Below are 16,972 nucleotides of genomic sequence, written 5' to 3' on the forward strand. Positions count from 1 at the left end.
ACGATTTCAACTTCACAAAGAAGGATATTATGCCCGATAAAGTGATTTAGTGTCACAGCAAACATGTCATCCACAAATTTGACTTCCTTAAGTCAACGATTAGAACTTCTGAAAGGATTTCTTTAACATACATGAACAAGCAGATTGTCGATCGCCTTTGAGATTATTTCTCTCGAAACAAGGGGTCGTCTCACTTGAGACTAATTTACTCAAAACAAAGGTTTATTTCTCTTGAGACAGTTTCTCTTGAAACAAATTTTGTCTCTCTTGAGACAATTTCCCTTAAAACAAATTTTGTCTCTATTGAGACAATTTCCCTTGAAACAAAATCTTTGAATATGTTTTACATTAAACAAATTTCATCTCCCTTGAGACAGTTTCTTTTGGAACTAAGTTTTGTCTCTCTTGAGACAGTTTCCCTTGAAACAAAATCTTTGAATATGTTTTCCTTGAAACAAATTTTGTCTCCCTTGAGACAATTTATTTTGGAACTAAGTTTTGTCTCTCTAGACACAGTTTCTCTTGAAACAAATTTTGTCTCTCTTGAGACAGTTTCCCTTGAAACAAAGTTTTGTCTCTCTTGAGACAGTTTCTCTTGAAACACCAATCTTTGAATATGTTTCTCTTGAAATAAAATTTTGTCTTCCTTGAGACAGTTTCTCTTGAAAAAAAACCTTTGAAAATGTTTCTCTTGAAACACCAAAAGACCTTCGAGTTCGATTACACTCAGTTCAAGGCGCATCATTTGCAGCATAACTCAAGGCTAGAAAGGTTATCTGCCAACACAAGACCTTTGAGTTCGATTACGCTCAGCTCAAAGGTACATCATTTGTAGCATAGCTCAAGTTGAGGTTTTTCAGTCAAGAAGAAGACCTAGTTTAGCCGTGCCTTAGTGACAAGAAACTGTTTTCCGACAGCATAGCTTAAGTCGAGAAAAGCTATCTGTCAACGAAGACCTTTCAAGTTCGATCTCATTCAGCTTGAGTGCCTATCAACCACTTGGTGGAGTCAAAGAATTATTTTCCAGTCAAATTTTCAAACCAAGGTCTTTAAACCGAGAAGAAGACCGTAGTTGACTACAATTTGGCAACGAGAAACCATATTCCGATTCAAATTCTGAATTACTGCTTAAATTCCATTTCAAGATGGACCCAACTTCGCAACTAAGGAGCCATTTACAACTCAACCTCACGATAAGGGAGTCATTTCAGGATTCAATTCAAATTGACAAATCAGTCTCAGCATCGGATTTCAACTCTACAACAGAGGATATTCGATGGGGATTGACCCCTATATGGATGGTGTTTGATATATTCATGTTAGACGAAAAATGTGTTTTTTAATCTTTGCCCTACACCCGTTACACGACTATGGGAAAAGAGGGGCAGCTGTCGACACATATTTTCATCCATGTGGCATTTACATTTACATTTATGTGTTATTATTTATAATATATGGTTTATGTGTATTACATAATGTATACATATCATATTATTTATTATAATTATAACATATTTATTCATTTGGTTTACATGGTAAAGGCCCAAAGGCAAGTAAAATGCTACCCGACAGCCCAAAAGCATGCCAAGCCCAGTACAACAGCCCACTATGCTAGGGTTTGAAACCCTAGCTTTCCATTCTCTCGTCCCAGCCGCCAATCGCGATGACCGTTGGATCTAGATGAGATCCAACGGTTCACAACATACCATATTTTAGGGTTTCCTCACCTTTCCTCCAAGCGATGCCGCATCACCTACTCAACAAGGCCGAGTCTTTCGTCGGTTTCCTCACCCAGCAACAACCCACGAACACAACAACACCAAAACAACCAACAAACGAGAGTCAGAGTTCTACTAGGACTCAAAGTAGTCTAAAATAGTATTATTTTTACTTATAAATAAATGTAATCTCACAGAAAATCAGGGATAATTACTAGAGGAAAAAAATCCTACGATTATACTAGCAAATACGAGAAATCGAAGCAAACCTTATAAACCTTCGAAAGTAAAGAAAGAAAAAGGTAATATTTTTTTTACCTTTGGTTTGATTTTAAATTGCATGCGTGATGTTCATATCCTTTTTTTGGTTGATTCGAAACAAGAAGCCAATGACAGAGGAAGAGGGGATTTTTCGAACCTTCGTTCGTAGATATACTCTTCTCGAGGCTTGATCTAAAAAAAAATTTGGATTTTCGAAACGAGGAGGGGAAAAGCTTTTAGAAAATAATTTTTTTCGTGTTGGCGGCGTAGGGTAGTCAGATTCTGGAAACAGGGTCTGTGTTCTTCATGGCCGAAGAACAATTGAGAGCATATGGGGTTTTCTTTGTTTTAAAAATGAAAGAGATGAGAAATTAAAAGAGAAAGTAACTTAAATACTAAGCCCATCGACCCGACCGACCCGACCCATACCCTCATAGGGATCCACGTGTTTTTTAAAATAAATGGAGAAATCTCTTTTTGGTCACTCCGTGTTTTAAAACATTTAATTTTTCCCCTAATGCGTAATACCAACGCTAATTGTCTTTCAAATTTGGCCCCAATTCTAGCTTTTCTTTTATATTAGTCCTTTATTTATTACATGAATATTTTTTTATTATTCTTATTATTATGTATATATATATTAATTATTTTCATTTGGCTATTTTTTTTTATTTTTTATGTTCTATCGTTATTTATATATATACATACTTTTAATTTTTTTTCTATCATTATTGTATATATATTTTAATTATTTTGACCATTTTTATTACATCATATTATATATATATCTATTATTTTTATTTTTATTATTTTTATATATTTTTCTCATATTTTTAGATATTTTATTTATGTATATATATATACATATTTTAATTTTATATATTTATTTGTTTTACTAATATCATAATATATATTTATTTTTATCATTATTTTTTTTCCTTTTTATTTAAATATCGTTATATATATTATTGTTTTTATTTATTTATTTATTTTTATATTAAGTACTATATTACATATATGTAGATATTACCTAACATATTTTTTTCAGATTATTTTTTTCTTCCTAGGGCCCCCTCCTATTTTTTCTCTCCTTGGCCGTGGCCACCATGGAATTGGACAAATTGTTCTAACTCAATTTTCATTTTTTTTTTCGGTGAAGTGATGTATTAGGTTAGGATTGTTTTTTTATTATTTTTTTTCCTCTTATCTATTATTATTATTATTATTATTATTATTATTATTATTATTTTATATATATTTTTATTTATTATTTATTATTTTTTACTTTTTTCTCTTTTTTGGTTTTTTTATTATAATTATATATATTACCATTATTATTTTTATTTTCTCTGTCGTATTTATTTATTTATTTTTATTTTTCTTTTTTTATTTTTATTTTTATTTTTCTTTATTTTTTTTATTTTTTTATTTTTTTGTTGTATTTTATTTGTCTTGTATTTTTTTTATTTTATTCATTTTCATTTTTTTCTTTTCCTCTTCTAATATTTTTATCCTTTAAGGGTATTTCAGTTAATCAGATGTAAATTTTTGGATCGTTATTTTACCTTTTAATTTAAGCTTTGAACTTTCTTAATCAAAGACAACTGAAAATTATATAGTACCAAAAGGGAAGTTTAAGGGTGATAATCCTTTCTTGACTGTAACCGAATCCCGAATCCAACACATCTCTGGTAAGACACAGACTAGGTAAGAAATAAAGTATCCGATCAACCCATTTGCTTTAAAATAAATGATCGGTTACGATTCCTAATCTATTTTCTTAAGTCGAAGTCCAATTTCAAGACTCAATCAAATGACGATTCCGACACAATTACCATAAAAGTGTACAAAGGGCCGAGTTGGGATTCTTTAGTAAATTCCCTTATGTTATTAATTAATAAGTAGTTCCTTAATTTCTCAAATCTCAAACTTGCTTTGAATTACGATACGACAGCCGCTTGTTTCACCTCAAATTCTAAAAATCTACAAATACAGATTCCTATCCATCCGCGTACACATTATGAATCACGTGTTTAATCCTAATTCCACGTGCTCCACCCCCACAACAAAAAACAACCCAAAAATCCCTATTCCCGCCTCGTCGCCCATTCGGCGCGTGGGATTTCCAATCCAATCCAGGCATCGACAGCCACCATACCAGCTCATCGATCACGAACTACTGGCTAGGATTTTCCCATTTGCTTTATAAATTTCAAGAAATCGCTCCGCCAAAGTAAATTAAGATAAATTTTAATGGCTTTATCCTCATTGGATTCTCTTTTGTTGATTTCTTCTTCGCTTCAGTTTTGTTTTGTTAATCGATTTTTAATTTCAATGCCTTCTCATCATCAGATTCTTAGTCAACCTTTTACCCTTTTCTGACATAAAAAGTAAAAAGGTACAACACAAGTCGTTCCAGCATGGGTAAAGTAAGATTGCTTTTCTTTTCTTTTTGTTCTCTTTAATTTGGGTAGAATGATTTGATTAACTCTTTTTCCCCAAGTTATTTTATTGTCTTCCCTAAATGATATAACTGTTGATTGTTGATGTCTTTGTCAAAGCTCACATAATGAGTTTTATATTACTCGTTTTGGATTGTGTTTGTCGTTAATTTTTAGTTTCATCTGTTAAAGGTCCCCCCCCCCCTAAATAGAAGGATTTTTTTAACTTGGCAAGTAAAACTCAGCGTAAGAATGCGGCAATGTTAGATAGTGACGATGATACTTGCAGCGTAAGTTCATCGTCAGCCATGCGTTCTGATCGAATGTCGCTAGCTGGTATCGAAGAAGTAGAGTTTAATAAGGATAGTTTACTTGATGAAGCTGTTGACGCTCTGTATGAAAAGAGGTTAGAATTAGTAGTTTACTTTTCCGGTAACTTCTTTTGCATGTGATTTGATGCATTTGAATGGTTTAATTGTTTTCTGTGGTGAAATGAACGCCATTATGTTAGTCAAAATTAGATACTTTGCTAGGTTTCGAAATTAGTAAAAATTTGAGAATGATTAGGCTACTGAGTTGATTGTAGCTGAATTGGTGTTTTTATCTCTTGTTGGTGAAGGGGTTCTACACGTGAGAAGGCCTTGTCCGTGATTATCGAGGCTTTCAATAGCAATTTGCAGCACCAGTTCGTGGAGAAGAAGTGAGTTCCTCTTTTCTAAATATTTTATCTGGCTTGTAGTTTGCTATTGGAAGAATTGTATAGAGGATTAAGGCCACGGTTCTATGAAATTTTATTAATCTGTGATGAGCTGATAGTATATCTTAGTTGGTTCCTAAAAAATGGGCATGCAAAAAGCTAGGATTAACATTTTATAGTGAGACTGAGCAATTAGTTGTTCAAATTCCATATTGTTAGATTGTGATTTTCTACTATTAAGCACATTGGTAAGTGTAGGTGAAAATGTTTCTCATGATACGCAATATATGGTTTGAATAATTGTATCCATGTGCTTCTTCTAATGGTCATATTATTACTTTTGGCTGTTTTCCAGATTTGCCACATTACTGCATCAATGTTTGAATTCCATCAAAAAGGGGTCAAGCAAAGAGATATCTTTGGCATCCCATAGCATTGGTTAGCTTGAATACTTTCTCAAATGATCATGCACACATGCCAGATAAGAAAACACAAGGCTTCAGTAAGTGCTCAAGCTGTTATCTTTTTCTGAGTAGGGTTGCTGGCCTTAACTGTGGGTCCGGGAGATAAAGCTCGGGAAATATTGGAAGAATCAATAATTCCTCTTTCACAGCCGTTTAAATCTGGTTCTGAATCTTCTAAGACAGCCTCGATGAGTAAGAAATTGAATAGGAGTTCATTCTACTTCTAATATTTTGTTTGTATTATGATGCTCTACCAATTTTGGCTTCACACGATCTGGTTTCTTATTTTAGTTACTGGATTGTTTGGCTATCATCACGTTTGTTGGGGGCATTGATCCAGAGCAAACAGAAAAATCAATGCAAACTATGTGGCAATTAGGTTCTAATGTAAGTATATATGCCTGATTTTCACTGATTGAAATGGATATGATAGTTTATCAAGGGCCATATAAGGTAATTTATTGGTTCTTTTTCTTTACTTGTGGATTGATCGTTTCTTTTCGACTTGTAGGTTGTTTTTGTGAAGCCTTCTGCAGCTGTAATAACAGCAGTTGTGTCTGCTTGGTCATTTCTTTTGACAACATATCCAATGTTGAAAAGGTTGGTTCGTACTTTCTACTTTATTATCATTTTTATCCTGACCGTTCTGTACCCACTGTCTGGAATGAAAAAATTTCCATCCCGTTCCTCTTCACATCCACGTTTCTAAAAGTAGAAAGAATCCGCTCCATTCGGAGTGGGGTGTTTCGGAATCCATCGGACGGTTTGAATTTTGTCATCCCTATATGAAACTAATATATCTGTTTGCTTCCGATTCTGTGGCACAGAGAATGTACAAGTCTCCAAATTCTGCCCTCAACAAAGCAAGAACCCAGCTATTGAACAAGCAGCGGATGCTATCTGCAGTAAGTATCTTCATTGAAGTTGATTTTCCAAATGCTGTATTAGTGAAGTTCATTGTGAATGCTTCTGTGTATTCAGGGTAGAAACATTGGGCACTATTCCGTTAATGGAGGTGATGAAGATTCTTAAGCTGCTGCCTGCCAAGCCAAGGCAGGACCACCAATAGTTAACATGCTCGCCTTTTTTATATTCTTTGTACGCCAATATATTGAAATTCAAATATGTGTAACTGAGAAACTAGGAACCATCTTGAGGAAATGACTCCATAATCAACAGATAAAATGTCAATATTCTTGTACTTTTTATGTGATTATTTTAAAGGCATATTCATGACTTGATCAACTCGCTGTGTTTTGGGCTCACGGTGCTATTTGTCTTTCATAGAAGTTAGTGAGATGACCTTTTTGGTTCTCAGTTAATGTTTACAATTAATACTTGTATTCAACAATTTATATATACAAAACATTTATTTATTTTAGTTGTATACATTATTTAAAACTGTGATAGTGATGATGATGATGATAATAATAAAAGGAAAGTATAATTATGTACATAATTATCCAATTCTTACTCTTTCATATAAATTAAAGTGTAGTTAAAGGTTCCAATTGCACTGAATTACAATAATTGACTAAACAGGATATGTCTACACTCAAATTTAACTGTACTTACTTTCGAACAACCTTATTTCTTTTGTTGTGTGTGTGTTGGGGGGGGGGGGGGGCACACTCTATTCACAATTCGCAACGAGTTACCTTTTCCCTTGGCCTTGACCAACACCATTCCATCTCTCTCACAGTAGAAGACTTGGCACGGCAGATCTTGTCTCCAGGGAAGTAGTGCGCAAGCCCAGCACATCTTCATGTAGTGTTCAATAATCTTCTGAATAACCTCGTAAACTTCTAGACATGCAACTACGATCCCTTTGCCATAATCAGAGAAGGCTAAAGAGATAATTTGTTTATAATTTCCATTAACCAACTAAACTCAAAGCATGTTAATACAATAACAAAAATTCAATTTTGAATAGCGCTAAAATAATTTCAGCCTTTTTCCACATAAACACGAGAAGCATTTCCTCTATAAAGGAATCAAACATACCAAATGAGACTAACAAAATTACAGTTGACCTTTTTTTTATCGAATAAAGTTTAAAACAAAAACGTTGGTTCTGTTATGTACCTGACAAAACTAATAACCTATCAGGCGGCAAAAAAAAGACTTTTGTACATGGAGATAAGCAGCTTCATTGTTGGTGGTGATTTTCTCCTACTTTCTGGGTTCTAACCAATCTGCAGGTGATGCAGGGGTATCATGCCATCCCCGAAGATCTAGACTGGAACAAGGTTTTCTCCAGAAGTAAGCCATGAAGCTTTGTTTCTTTGGGCAAAACCAGGACAATGAGGCAATCAGATGCATTAGGTGGTACAACCGAGAGCATAGAACATGCTTCTTGCGAGTATGGAAGAATAAATAGAAGCCTGGACCACATGGATTTCATTGCTGGAATCTTAATCACTCCTGCACAATCCCTTTGCTTCAAGTACGAAATAAAATCCTGAAACTGGAGAGAGAGAGAGAGAGAAAGTTTCAAGAATATGCCAGATCATTATTTTCTAACATTTCGGCATGAATAAATTGTTCAGAAGGGAGCATTTGGTTAAACATAAGATTGCTTCAAGCTGAAGCCTAGAGGTAGTAGTAGAGAACAGAAAAACATCAAGAGGCATGAACACGAAATCTAATACGCAAATAACACAAATTCACATATTTTAATTAGGGTAAAGTTTCTAAACATAAGATGACTTACGCCTTTATAGTCACTTGCAGAACAAGGGATCAGACAACAAACTTCTCTCTGCACCACAGAAAACATCACCCGTGATTACATTTTAAAACCAGAAGAATCTGTCATAAACAATAATACTCCCTTTGTCCCATTAAATATGTTCCTTGTTGACTTTTTTCTGGTCTAAATTTTTTAAATTCAACTCATTATGATTTAAAATTTATTATTATTTTTTAAAATTTATTATTGATAAAAATATATTTTAAAAACCTTAAATCAAGTAGTTTTCAAATATATATTTTATAAAATTTAATTGTTTAAGATATTTAAAATAATCATGGTGAAAGTTTAAAATTTTTTACTTTTAAAAAAATTAAGAATGGCCAAAATTAATGGGACGGAGGGAGTAATAGAAAAGGAAGATATTGGGGAACATTAATCTCAGCTCTTTCCACAATAATTAATAATCTTGAAATATGGGAGGAACATTATTGACGCACTTTATGTGGTGGGGTGTTGGTGAAAGTTGATTTGACGTGCCGGAAATCCGTGCGTTTGGTCATGTCTAGTTTGGCAGGCCATCTGTAAACATGCAACAGAGCTTAGTTACAATAGAAATTATTCTCTACTCCTGACAAAAATCACGACAAGGTCAAAAATTAAAGGGAAAGGAGAACAAAGTTCCTACTCGGCGGGTTCAGAACTGGCGTTTGAATATTTGCAAAGATCTGAATCTAGTCTCTGAGCATAAATTGTGCAATATTGAGCCCCACTCTTACATAATGAGCCCTGCCACTGATACTTTATACACTGTTCAGAACAACCCATGTCAGTTGATTCTGTTATGGGTGGAGGAGGCGGAGGAGGTGAATTAGGCGGAGGGGGAACCAGAGGTGGTAATGACTGAGGTAATGGCGGCGGAGATAGAGGTGGAACTGGTGGTGGGGGTGGCATCGATGATAAAGGTGGCGGGATAACAGGATGCGAAAATCCCTGCTCAAAATGCTGCATAGGTGGTCCTTGCATCTGAGAAAGTGGAGTCACAGAAGCAGAAACAAAGGGAGATGGAACAGCACTGCAATGAAAAGTATTAGGCACTACACCAGGTGAAATTGGATTCTGAGTGACCTGATGATTAAAACCTCGGGGATCCCAGGAACTGTTTGAAGGATGGTAAACAGGTCGCATAAATGGAGGTGCCTGAAGTTGTGGTGGTGGTGGAGGAGGAACAAGACTTTGTGTTGCTATAGGCATGCATGGCATGCTCCCAGGTGCAGAATGCAGATCACTTGCAGGTTTATGATAATTCCATACTTGGGAGGAGGCACCGGAGACAGGAACACCACCTAAAATACAGTTAGTCAACATACAACATTGTCAAGAAATAACAAGGATAAGATCCACAGTTGTGATTATGAATAGTTAGCCACTCAGCACATATGACTTTACCTCCTTGGGCACCTTCTGGCATATCTGTACAACCATGTGGAGGCCAATTTGATTGAAATGGATGTGCACCTGATACGTGAGTTCCATGATTCTCCACCCTTAACTTCGGAGATACAAGTTCCATTGAGCTGCTTGACATGCTTGCTGAGGTATTGTTTTTTTCAGCATGGATAGGTGGAGCAGCATCAGACCTTCCACTGTCAACATGGAGGACTGTGACAGTAGGTGGTGCAGCATTAAATGGCGGTATATGGCTGCTTCTTTCTTTTCGATGCTGTCTAAGATGTGCCATAACCGCAGCAGCTTCTTCAGGAGTTTCATATTCCAGCAGCAATGCACATTCACAAGTAAGATCAATAACCCTATAAGGACCCTTGTAGACCACTTTCCGTGATTCATGCAGAGTTTCATCCTTTGCCCATTGACTCGAAATGTTTCCAACATAAACATGTGAACTAGAACCAACAGCAACACCATTCACAGAACCCCTGGTTCCCAACCCTACATCCATGAACATTACTCGCCAAGGAAAACAACCACGCATGTACTCCCTAGCTTGTACGGCATCGATGATGTTTCTATACTCGACCAAAGCAAAACCTTTAACTGGAAAGAAGTAATATTGCTCAATGGGACCAAACCGCTCTAGCTCAAACCTTACATAACCCTCAGATGCATCAGCCCCTAAAGATCCCAACCATAGCTGCAGAGAAGCTGAGAAAACACCCATGCTAGCAGGATCACTATCAAAATACCAAACACTTTGAGAAGATGCTGCAAAACGATTATTGGGTGATGCCAAAGCATTGCTGACACCTCCGCTGGTGGATCTTAGAGCTGAAGCACCACCAGAATTTGAAACTTGACTCATGTCAGCATTCTTCAAGTGGTTTCTACCTTCAAAGGAAGTACTCCTGAAGTCCCGTGGTGTTCTAGTAGCAGGTGAAAGCAACTGATGGCTTGATGGATCCCTCAGAACAGAAGACCTGCTAGTGGGCAAATCCCCACGGTCATGCCTTTCATAGTCCATGGACCTTGAACCTCCACTATCATGGCTAGAACCAGCATTTAAGTGGAGATTAGTTTCTGGGGGAACAGCGTGAGGATTCAGGTATTGACCTGATAAATTTTCAACACAACTCTCATTACTAGATTTACCTCTTCCAGATTGGTCACTCGAGGTTTCATGTTGATTAGACTTTCTAGAGATAAAGTTTGTCAGACCAGAAAATTTAGAGGAATCAGAATCATCCTCATCACTGTCAACTAGACTATCTTCTATCTTAATACCTTTCCCAAAAGATTCAAAGATCCCTTCTAAGCTAGATATAATCTCTGGTACAGATTTGGATAGAGATAATTCGCACAATTTCTTGAACTTCAAAAGCATCCAATTTCTCAATGATGGACTTCTACCAAAAACCTACGTAAAATGATATTACATGCCACAAGAAATGAGCAATAGACAAACATAGAAAAAAATAGAATATAAAGATAAAATAATTCATATACTAATAAGAACGCTTTATCAAAAAAGAATTTGGAAATAAGCGAACCAATAAAGTCCATTAAATTTAGTTGATAGATGGAGTAATTATAAAGCTTTACCAGACCCAACAAAGAGCTCTTTAGAACAGAAGATGCATCTTCCAGGACATTGCCACTATCTGATCCAGGTGTCTCACCGGTAAGCACACTGCCTTTGGTGCTTGTTCCAAGGGGATCCGTACAACTTTTAGGCTCTATATTTAGTTTATCAAAACTGCAATTGGCATCAAGATCATCAAGCCTGCCTGTTGCCTGTCTCATAAAATAGAGCCCTTTATCAGCTTCAGTTTCAGATGACCTGAAGAGCTCAAAACAGACATACAACAATTTTTTTGGATAACGGAACAGAATCCAGAGTAGAATCAAGACACGGAATTTGGATAACTTAATCAATGAAGATTCATCTTCATCAGAAAATTTTTGCTTTAGCGCAGAATACATTTCATCAGAATCCAGAATTTTGCAAATATCTTTATCAACAATTTGAAACAAATCCTTCCCCTTGAAGGATGCTAAGAGAAAGGAGAGAACATTCTGGAAAACAGTTGAGCAGATGGCTCTTGCAACCAATGATCTTGGTGCCTCTATAGAAGCTGTCGAACAAATATCAGCTAGACCAAAAATGCAAGCTTTAGCAGTTTGGAACGCAACATTATCAGCATCTTCTTCCCTACTCATAACTTCCAAGCTAGAGTTATGCACATTGATGATGGCTTTGGTAGCAGCTTCAAGGGCGGCTGGACAATACGAGGCATATCGTGGAACAAAATCAGCCACAAGTCGCTGTACGCTTATACAACCTGCATAGTAGTAAAAGAATGTTCCTAAAAGTTATTTCATAACTACAAGTTATTTCCTAAAAAAACTATTTCATAGCATCATCCAAACCATTCTAAAGATGAAGTTCCATTCAAACCAATCAGATTATTATAAAACTCCAACTCCCAGAATCTACTCATTAACTAAAATTTATTTCATTTAGATTAAAAAATAACTTTCTTTTCATTTTGATTCTAAACAAAACATGCATCAATTTCCCCCTTCAACTCATGGAGGATCAAAATCAATGTCAGAAATTATAGGGAAAAGAAAAGGCAGAAAAGTAAAAGAAGCCGACCTCTAGAAACAGAAATTAGAGCCAGGTAAGCTTGTTCAAGCTCAGGCATGTACCGAGCATCTTTCCCTTTAAGGGAAATCCAAGACTTAATTCTCTTGTAATTCTCGTAAACACGTCGAATCTCGTCTCTGTTTCTCCTCCTCGAGAGAATTTCTTCTTGAGACAACGGCGTTGGAGTGGTTGGCAGAGCCACGTAGGTCTCCGGCTGAGACACCGTCTCCGGTGGCGGATCGAAGAGCCTTCGCTTCTTCAACGGTTGTTCGGAAGATGCCATCGCCATGGTCGCGCAGAGGAAGATGAGAAAAGCGACGCCGAGCGAAGCGGTGTTTTTCTCTCGCTGCGATGAGTAAGTTAGGGCGTTAGAGGAGGATCGGAGTTGAACGGTATTATGATATTAGGTACTTACATTCGAAGCCTGTGAGTTACGGGCCAACCCATACTACTATCATAAACTTACAATCCACGTCATAGCTTATGGATTTCGACCATTTCACGACAGCTTAACCTATTCCGGGGCCAATGAGCCCTTTTGTTAATTAAAATATATATGTTGGCCAATATTTAATAAAAGATTTATTTCAAACTAACAATAACAAACAAATAATTTAACTAAATAATTATCAATTACATAATATATATTATTATTTATAAATCATTAAAAATATTTTAAAATTTAAAATCAAATAATTTAAATATCAAAACTCAAACTATTATTAATATTAACAAATAATATTTTCCAATATGTATTAATTTATAATATAGGCAATTGTCTTTTATGTTTCATGTGTATTATATCATAGACTCCTATCTCTACACCAGTCATGGTCCAGCCAATGAAAATCATCTCCTTCGTATAAAAAATTTATTGAATAAAAAATAATATTAATAAAATAATAAATAAAAATAATAGTTCTCGTTTACTGATGCAGTGAATAGAGTTCATAATATAATTTCTTCCTTATTTAAAATTAAATTAATTTAAAAATTTCAAATCATGATTCAAATTTCACTATAAATTTATGGACAATATATTGATTCATAAATTTTTATTTGATACTTATAAATTTATATATTATTCATTAATTGTATAATATTATCTTATAAATAAATTATTATCTTACTTAAATTATTAAAGAATATGTATCTTTTCAAAAATAAAGGTAAAAAAATTAAGACTTAGAGAATAATTTTATCTTTGTACATGACAAATTATCAATGCTGCTCATAATTTTCGATTGCATCAATATTATCTGCAAATTCTTAATTTATGTTAATATTGTCATTTGACTTGTAAAAATTGTCATTGATCGTAATGATATTTATATGACTTTCTATGTGATGGTCTGCACGTAATTGATGATTAGATAGATTTAATCAACTTTTATTTTGAAATTTTAATTACTTATTTAATCTTTAAGAAAGAAATATAAAAATGTTAAAATTTTAAGATATTAAAAATATATAACAATATAAAACAAATTGCCATCCTGATCCAAAAAGGCAAAAATGTAACTAATATCATTAAGATTTCTCAATTTTATAAGTTAGCAACTATATATAATATTATTTATTTTTGTTTAAAAATTTGTTGACAGTTGACTAAAACCGCAACCATGGTAAGCAATGGAAGCATACATCCACAGTTCATCAGAACTGTTCATAAAAGAGCGCAAATTTTCTTGTTCAGACCGATATCCACGCCATTGTAAGCAATGGGAGCATGCATCCACTGTTCATCAGAGCTTAAAAGCTGCAATCATGGAAAAAAAATGGGAACATTACTATGGTTAATTTCACTTCAAATCATTTCTGTGACTAGATTAAAGCATTATTTGTTTTAAGGATTTTCGAATTACCTTAATTTGGAGCTGCAAGAACTTCACATGATGAATGGCGTCTTCAAGCATCGTGCTGATATCAACCTGTATTACCATCATCAATGAACATGAGTCTTGTGGATCTCATTTCCAAAATATATATGAAAGTATAATATTAATTAATTACCTTTGTTCCGTTTGGGACAAGGTTCTGTAAAATTCTCAATTTCTCGTTAATCCTTTCTCTTATTTTCTGCAATGACCAAGCAAAAAATAAAAATAAAAAAGATTTAGATATTTCGCCTTCTGCCAATGGACTCGTAATATAGGCAGGAAAAATCTTACCCTTGCATAGAGGTTCTTCTCTTTCCATTCAAGTTAAGAGCTTGAGAAACATTGTCATCATCTGAACTAGAGGTGCTAGAGCTCTGTCAGTCCCCTCAGATGTTGCTCTCTTGGTTGCCGATTAAATTGTTCTTCGGGTTCTTATTCCACTGCACATCCAAAACCATGAATTACAACTTCTATAATCAAGATCACAGGCATGTATGTAATAACTTAAAATTCCTTTTTTTTTTCCCTCTTACATCTTTTGGAAGCTGAGCTCTTTTCTTTGTGGTCCGAGATGAATCGGTATTGATTTTATTATCCCCTTCATCATGCAGTTCCAGCACATCGAACTTCCTCTTGAGCAGCGATTCGTTAGCATTATCAGTGCTCAAGTCTTCAATGACATTAACAGCGTTCCTCACTGCAATGTTGGGGAATGGTGAGGGAAACGAGTGGGTAATTTTATCATTTACCCCGTCAATGTCCGTTGAAATATCCAAGGACATGGTGACACCATTTGTTACAGCAATACGATTAGAATCACACTGGGAATAGATTTCATGATTTAGCTGAGGAACAGAGACACTACTACTTGAATTGCTACTCCAACTGCTTTCCTGAGATTTGTAGTGAAAATCAGGATCAAGAGCATTGGAAGAACAGAACAAACTCTCAGCAACGCTCGTATTGGCTTCAGGATTAGTACAAAAGGTCGAATGATCATCGTGCACTGGAGGAAAGAAAAACTGATGAAGAATTTGGTGCATGAAATCAAGCTGACCTTCTTCATAGGAGAACATGCTGTTAAATGAGTCCCAATCTTCATCATGGAAAACTGCAAGCGACTCCATTTTCTCTCTTGTTTTGTGATGAGGAAAAGATGGTTGAGGTGAGCAAACAAGTAGAGACATATTTATACCCCCAAACCATGAGGAGAATGTTAGCAGGGATTGACTTAAATTAGATTACCGAGTTATTAATTCCAAAACCATTATTCTGATGCTAATCCAGGAGTCCACCGTGGGGCCAAAACCAGGCAAAGTACAATTCATAGGACGGCTAAGTTCATGCGTTAAATTAATTCAAAGACTTCAGCCCTTAGACCTGATAAAATTGTAGTTAAATTGACTTAATGGTCCAGTAAATGTGATTTCTTAAGCATGTTAGATAGAGCAGTGAGGCTTAGGCAAAGAATGAAGCAAGCGTAAGAAGTAAACCGCTCTTTCCCTTGAATATAATAAACATCGGGAATGTCGAGAAGATTAAACAAACAAGTGTAGCTATAGGACGGGCCTGCACATCGTGGGGATTGAGTCTGACATTCATTAATTAAAATGAACATAAAATCCCGACGCTGTAACGACCAAACTCCTCTCTTGTCCTAGATGGCAACGGGCAAGAAACCAAAGGTTGTTCCTTTGCTTTTAACTTGCTACCAATGATAATTCAAATATTATATATCGGTGGTACGACTGTAACATATTCGTCTCTTTACAGCTGATCAGTTTTAACGGTTCAGGTCAAATCCTTGAGCCATTGCAAAGGAAAATTTCATATGCACCAAGCCACCTTCGAAATCTAAACTTTTACCTTCTGTTTTGCAGGCTCCTCAGATCGAATTAAAGGAATTACCGGATCACTTGAAGTACGTATTTTTGGCCGATAACGATACTTTACCAGTGATTGTGTCGAACAAATTAACCAAGGAAAATGAAGAAGATCTTGTAACGGTATTGCGTGCGCATAAAGAAGCTATTGGTTGGACCATTGCCGATATTAAGGGTTTGAGTCCCTCAACTTGTATGCACAAGATTAAGATCGGAGAAAGAGCTAAACCATCACGAGAAGGACAAAGCCGACTAAATCCGCTGATGATGGAAGTGGTAAAGAAGAAAATTTAGAAGCTTCTTGACGCCGATGTCATCTATTCGATCTCAGATAGTAGTTGGGTAAGTTCGGTTCATGTTGTACCTAAGAAGACCAGTGTTACGGTAATAAAAAACCCGGAAGGTGAGTTAGTTCCAACTAGAGTACAAAATGGGTGGCGAGTCTGCATAGATTACAGGAAGTTGAACTCTCTAACTCGTAAAGATCAATTTCTTTTACCTTTTATTAATCAATTAATAGAAATATTAGCCGGTAAAACTCACTATTGTTGTCTCGAAGAATTTTCAGGTTTCTTCCAAATCCCGGTGGCGCCTGAAGATCAAGAAAAAACGACATTCACATGCCCTTTCGGAACGTTCGCTTATAGGCGAATGCCCTTCGGACTGTGCAATGCACCTGCCACATTTCAACGTTGTATGCTCAACAATTTTTTTGATTTTATCGAGAAAGGTATAGAGGTATTCATGGACGACTTCACGATATATGGTAATACTTTTTCCGAATGCCTTTTTAATTTATCAAATGTTTTAAAGCGGTGCCTAGAATACAAC

General features: G+C 35.5%; 3 protein-coding genes across 4 annotated transcripts; 1 reads left to right on the forward strand and 2 right to left on the reverse strand.

Moving 5' to 3' along the window:
- Positions 1-4,083: 4,083 nt before the first annotated feature.
- On the forward strand, positions 4,084-6,752 carry LOC120216603. Of its 2 annotated transcripts, XM_039213968.1 has the most exons (7): positions 4,085-4,407; positions 4,653-4,826; positions 5,040-5,120; positions 5,473-5,555; positions 6,093-6,181; positions 6,409-6,486; positions 6,563-6,752. In XM_039213968.1, the coding sequence occupies exons 1-7, from the start codon at positions 4,400-4,402 to the stop codon at positions 6,611-6,613; spliced, it is 564 nt and encodes a 187-aa protein (XP_039069899.1). In that variant the 5' UTR covers positions 4,085-4,399; the 3' UTR covers positions 6,614-6,752. The 2 variants fall into 2 exon arrangements, with proteins under 2 accessions (XP_039069898.1, XP_039069899.1); XM_039213967.1 differs by having other exon boundaries at positions 4,084-4,407; positions 6,409-6,752.
- A 1,101-nt stretch (positions 6,753-7,853) lies between these two features.
- On the reverse strand, positions 7,854-12,754 carry LOC120216564 (the record flags this gene model as incomplete). The annotated part of the gene is made up of 9 exons (XM_039213935.1): positions 12,388-12,754; positions 11,331-12,070; positions 10,881-11,145; positions 9,918-10,808; positions 9,723-9,872; positions 8,962-9,619; positions 8,774-8,855; positions 8,295-8,342; positions 7,854-8,048 (listed from the first exon to the last, which is right to left on the reverse strand). Coding segments are annotated over exons 1-9 (3,309 nt in total), but the record flags the coding sequence as incomplete, so codon positions are not given.
- Positions 12,755-14,044: 1,290 nt separating this feature from the next.
- Positions 14,045-15,385, reverse strand: LOC120216565 (transcription factor bHLH139-like). The gene is made up of 4 exons (XM_039213936.1): positions 14,792-15,385; positions 14,392-14,457; positions 14,244-14,309; positions 14,045-14,137 (listed from the first exon to the last, which is right to left on the reverse strand). The coding sequence occupies exons 1-4, from the start codon at positions 15,383-15,385 to the stop codon at positions 14,045-14,047; spliced, it is 819 nt and encodes a 272-aa protein (XP_039069867.1).
- Between the last annotated feature and the right edge of the window lie 1,587 nt (positions 15,386-16,972).

The sequence above is a fragment of the Hibiscus syriacus genome, unplaced genomic scaffold (genome assembly GCF_006381635.1).
Source record: "Hibiscus syriacus cultivar Baekdansim isolate YM2019G1 unplaced genomic scaffold, ASM638163v2 tig00110162_pilon, whole genome shotgun sequence".
NCBI lineage: Eukaryota > Viridiplantae > Streptophyta > Magnoliopsida > Malvales > Malvaceae > Hibiscus > Hibiscus syriacus.

What these genes read in the sequence shown, in the direction of transcription:
- LOC120216565 (XM_039213936.1), bottom strand. Translation starts at nt 15,385, where the DNA reads ATGGAGTCGCTTGCAGTTTTCCATGATGAAGATTGGGACTCATTTAAC. An exon ending in GAGCTCAGCTTCCAAAAGAT is followed by an intron (nt 14,458 to 14,791) that starts GTAAGAGGGAAA and finishes TGGTCATTGCAG; the next exon opens with AAAATAAGAGAAAGGATTAA. An exon ending in TTGTCCCAAACGGAACAAAG is followed by an intron (nt 14,310 to 14,391) that starts GTAATTAATTAA and finishes ATGGTAATACAG; the next exon opens with GTTGATATCAGCACGATGCT.
- LOC120216603 (XM_039213967.1), top strand. An exon ending in CACCAGTTCGTGGAGAAGAA is followed by an intron (nt 5,121 to 5,472) that starts GTGAGTTCCTCT and finishes GCTGTTTTCCAG; the next exon opens with ATTTGCCACATTACTGCATC. An exon ending in ACATATCCAATGTTGAAAAG is followed by an intron (nt 6,182 to 6,408) that starts GTTGGTTCGTAC and finishes TCTGTGGCACAG; the next exon opens with AGAATGTACAAGTCTCCAAA.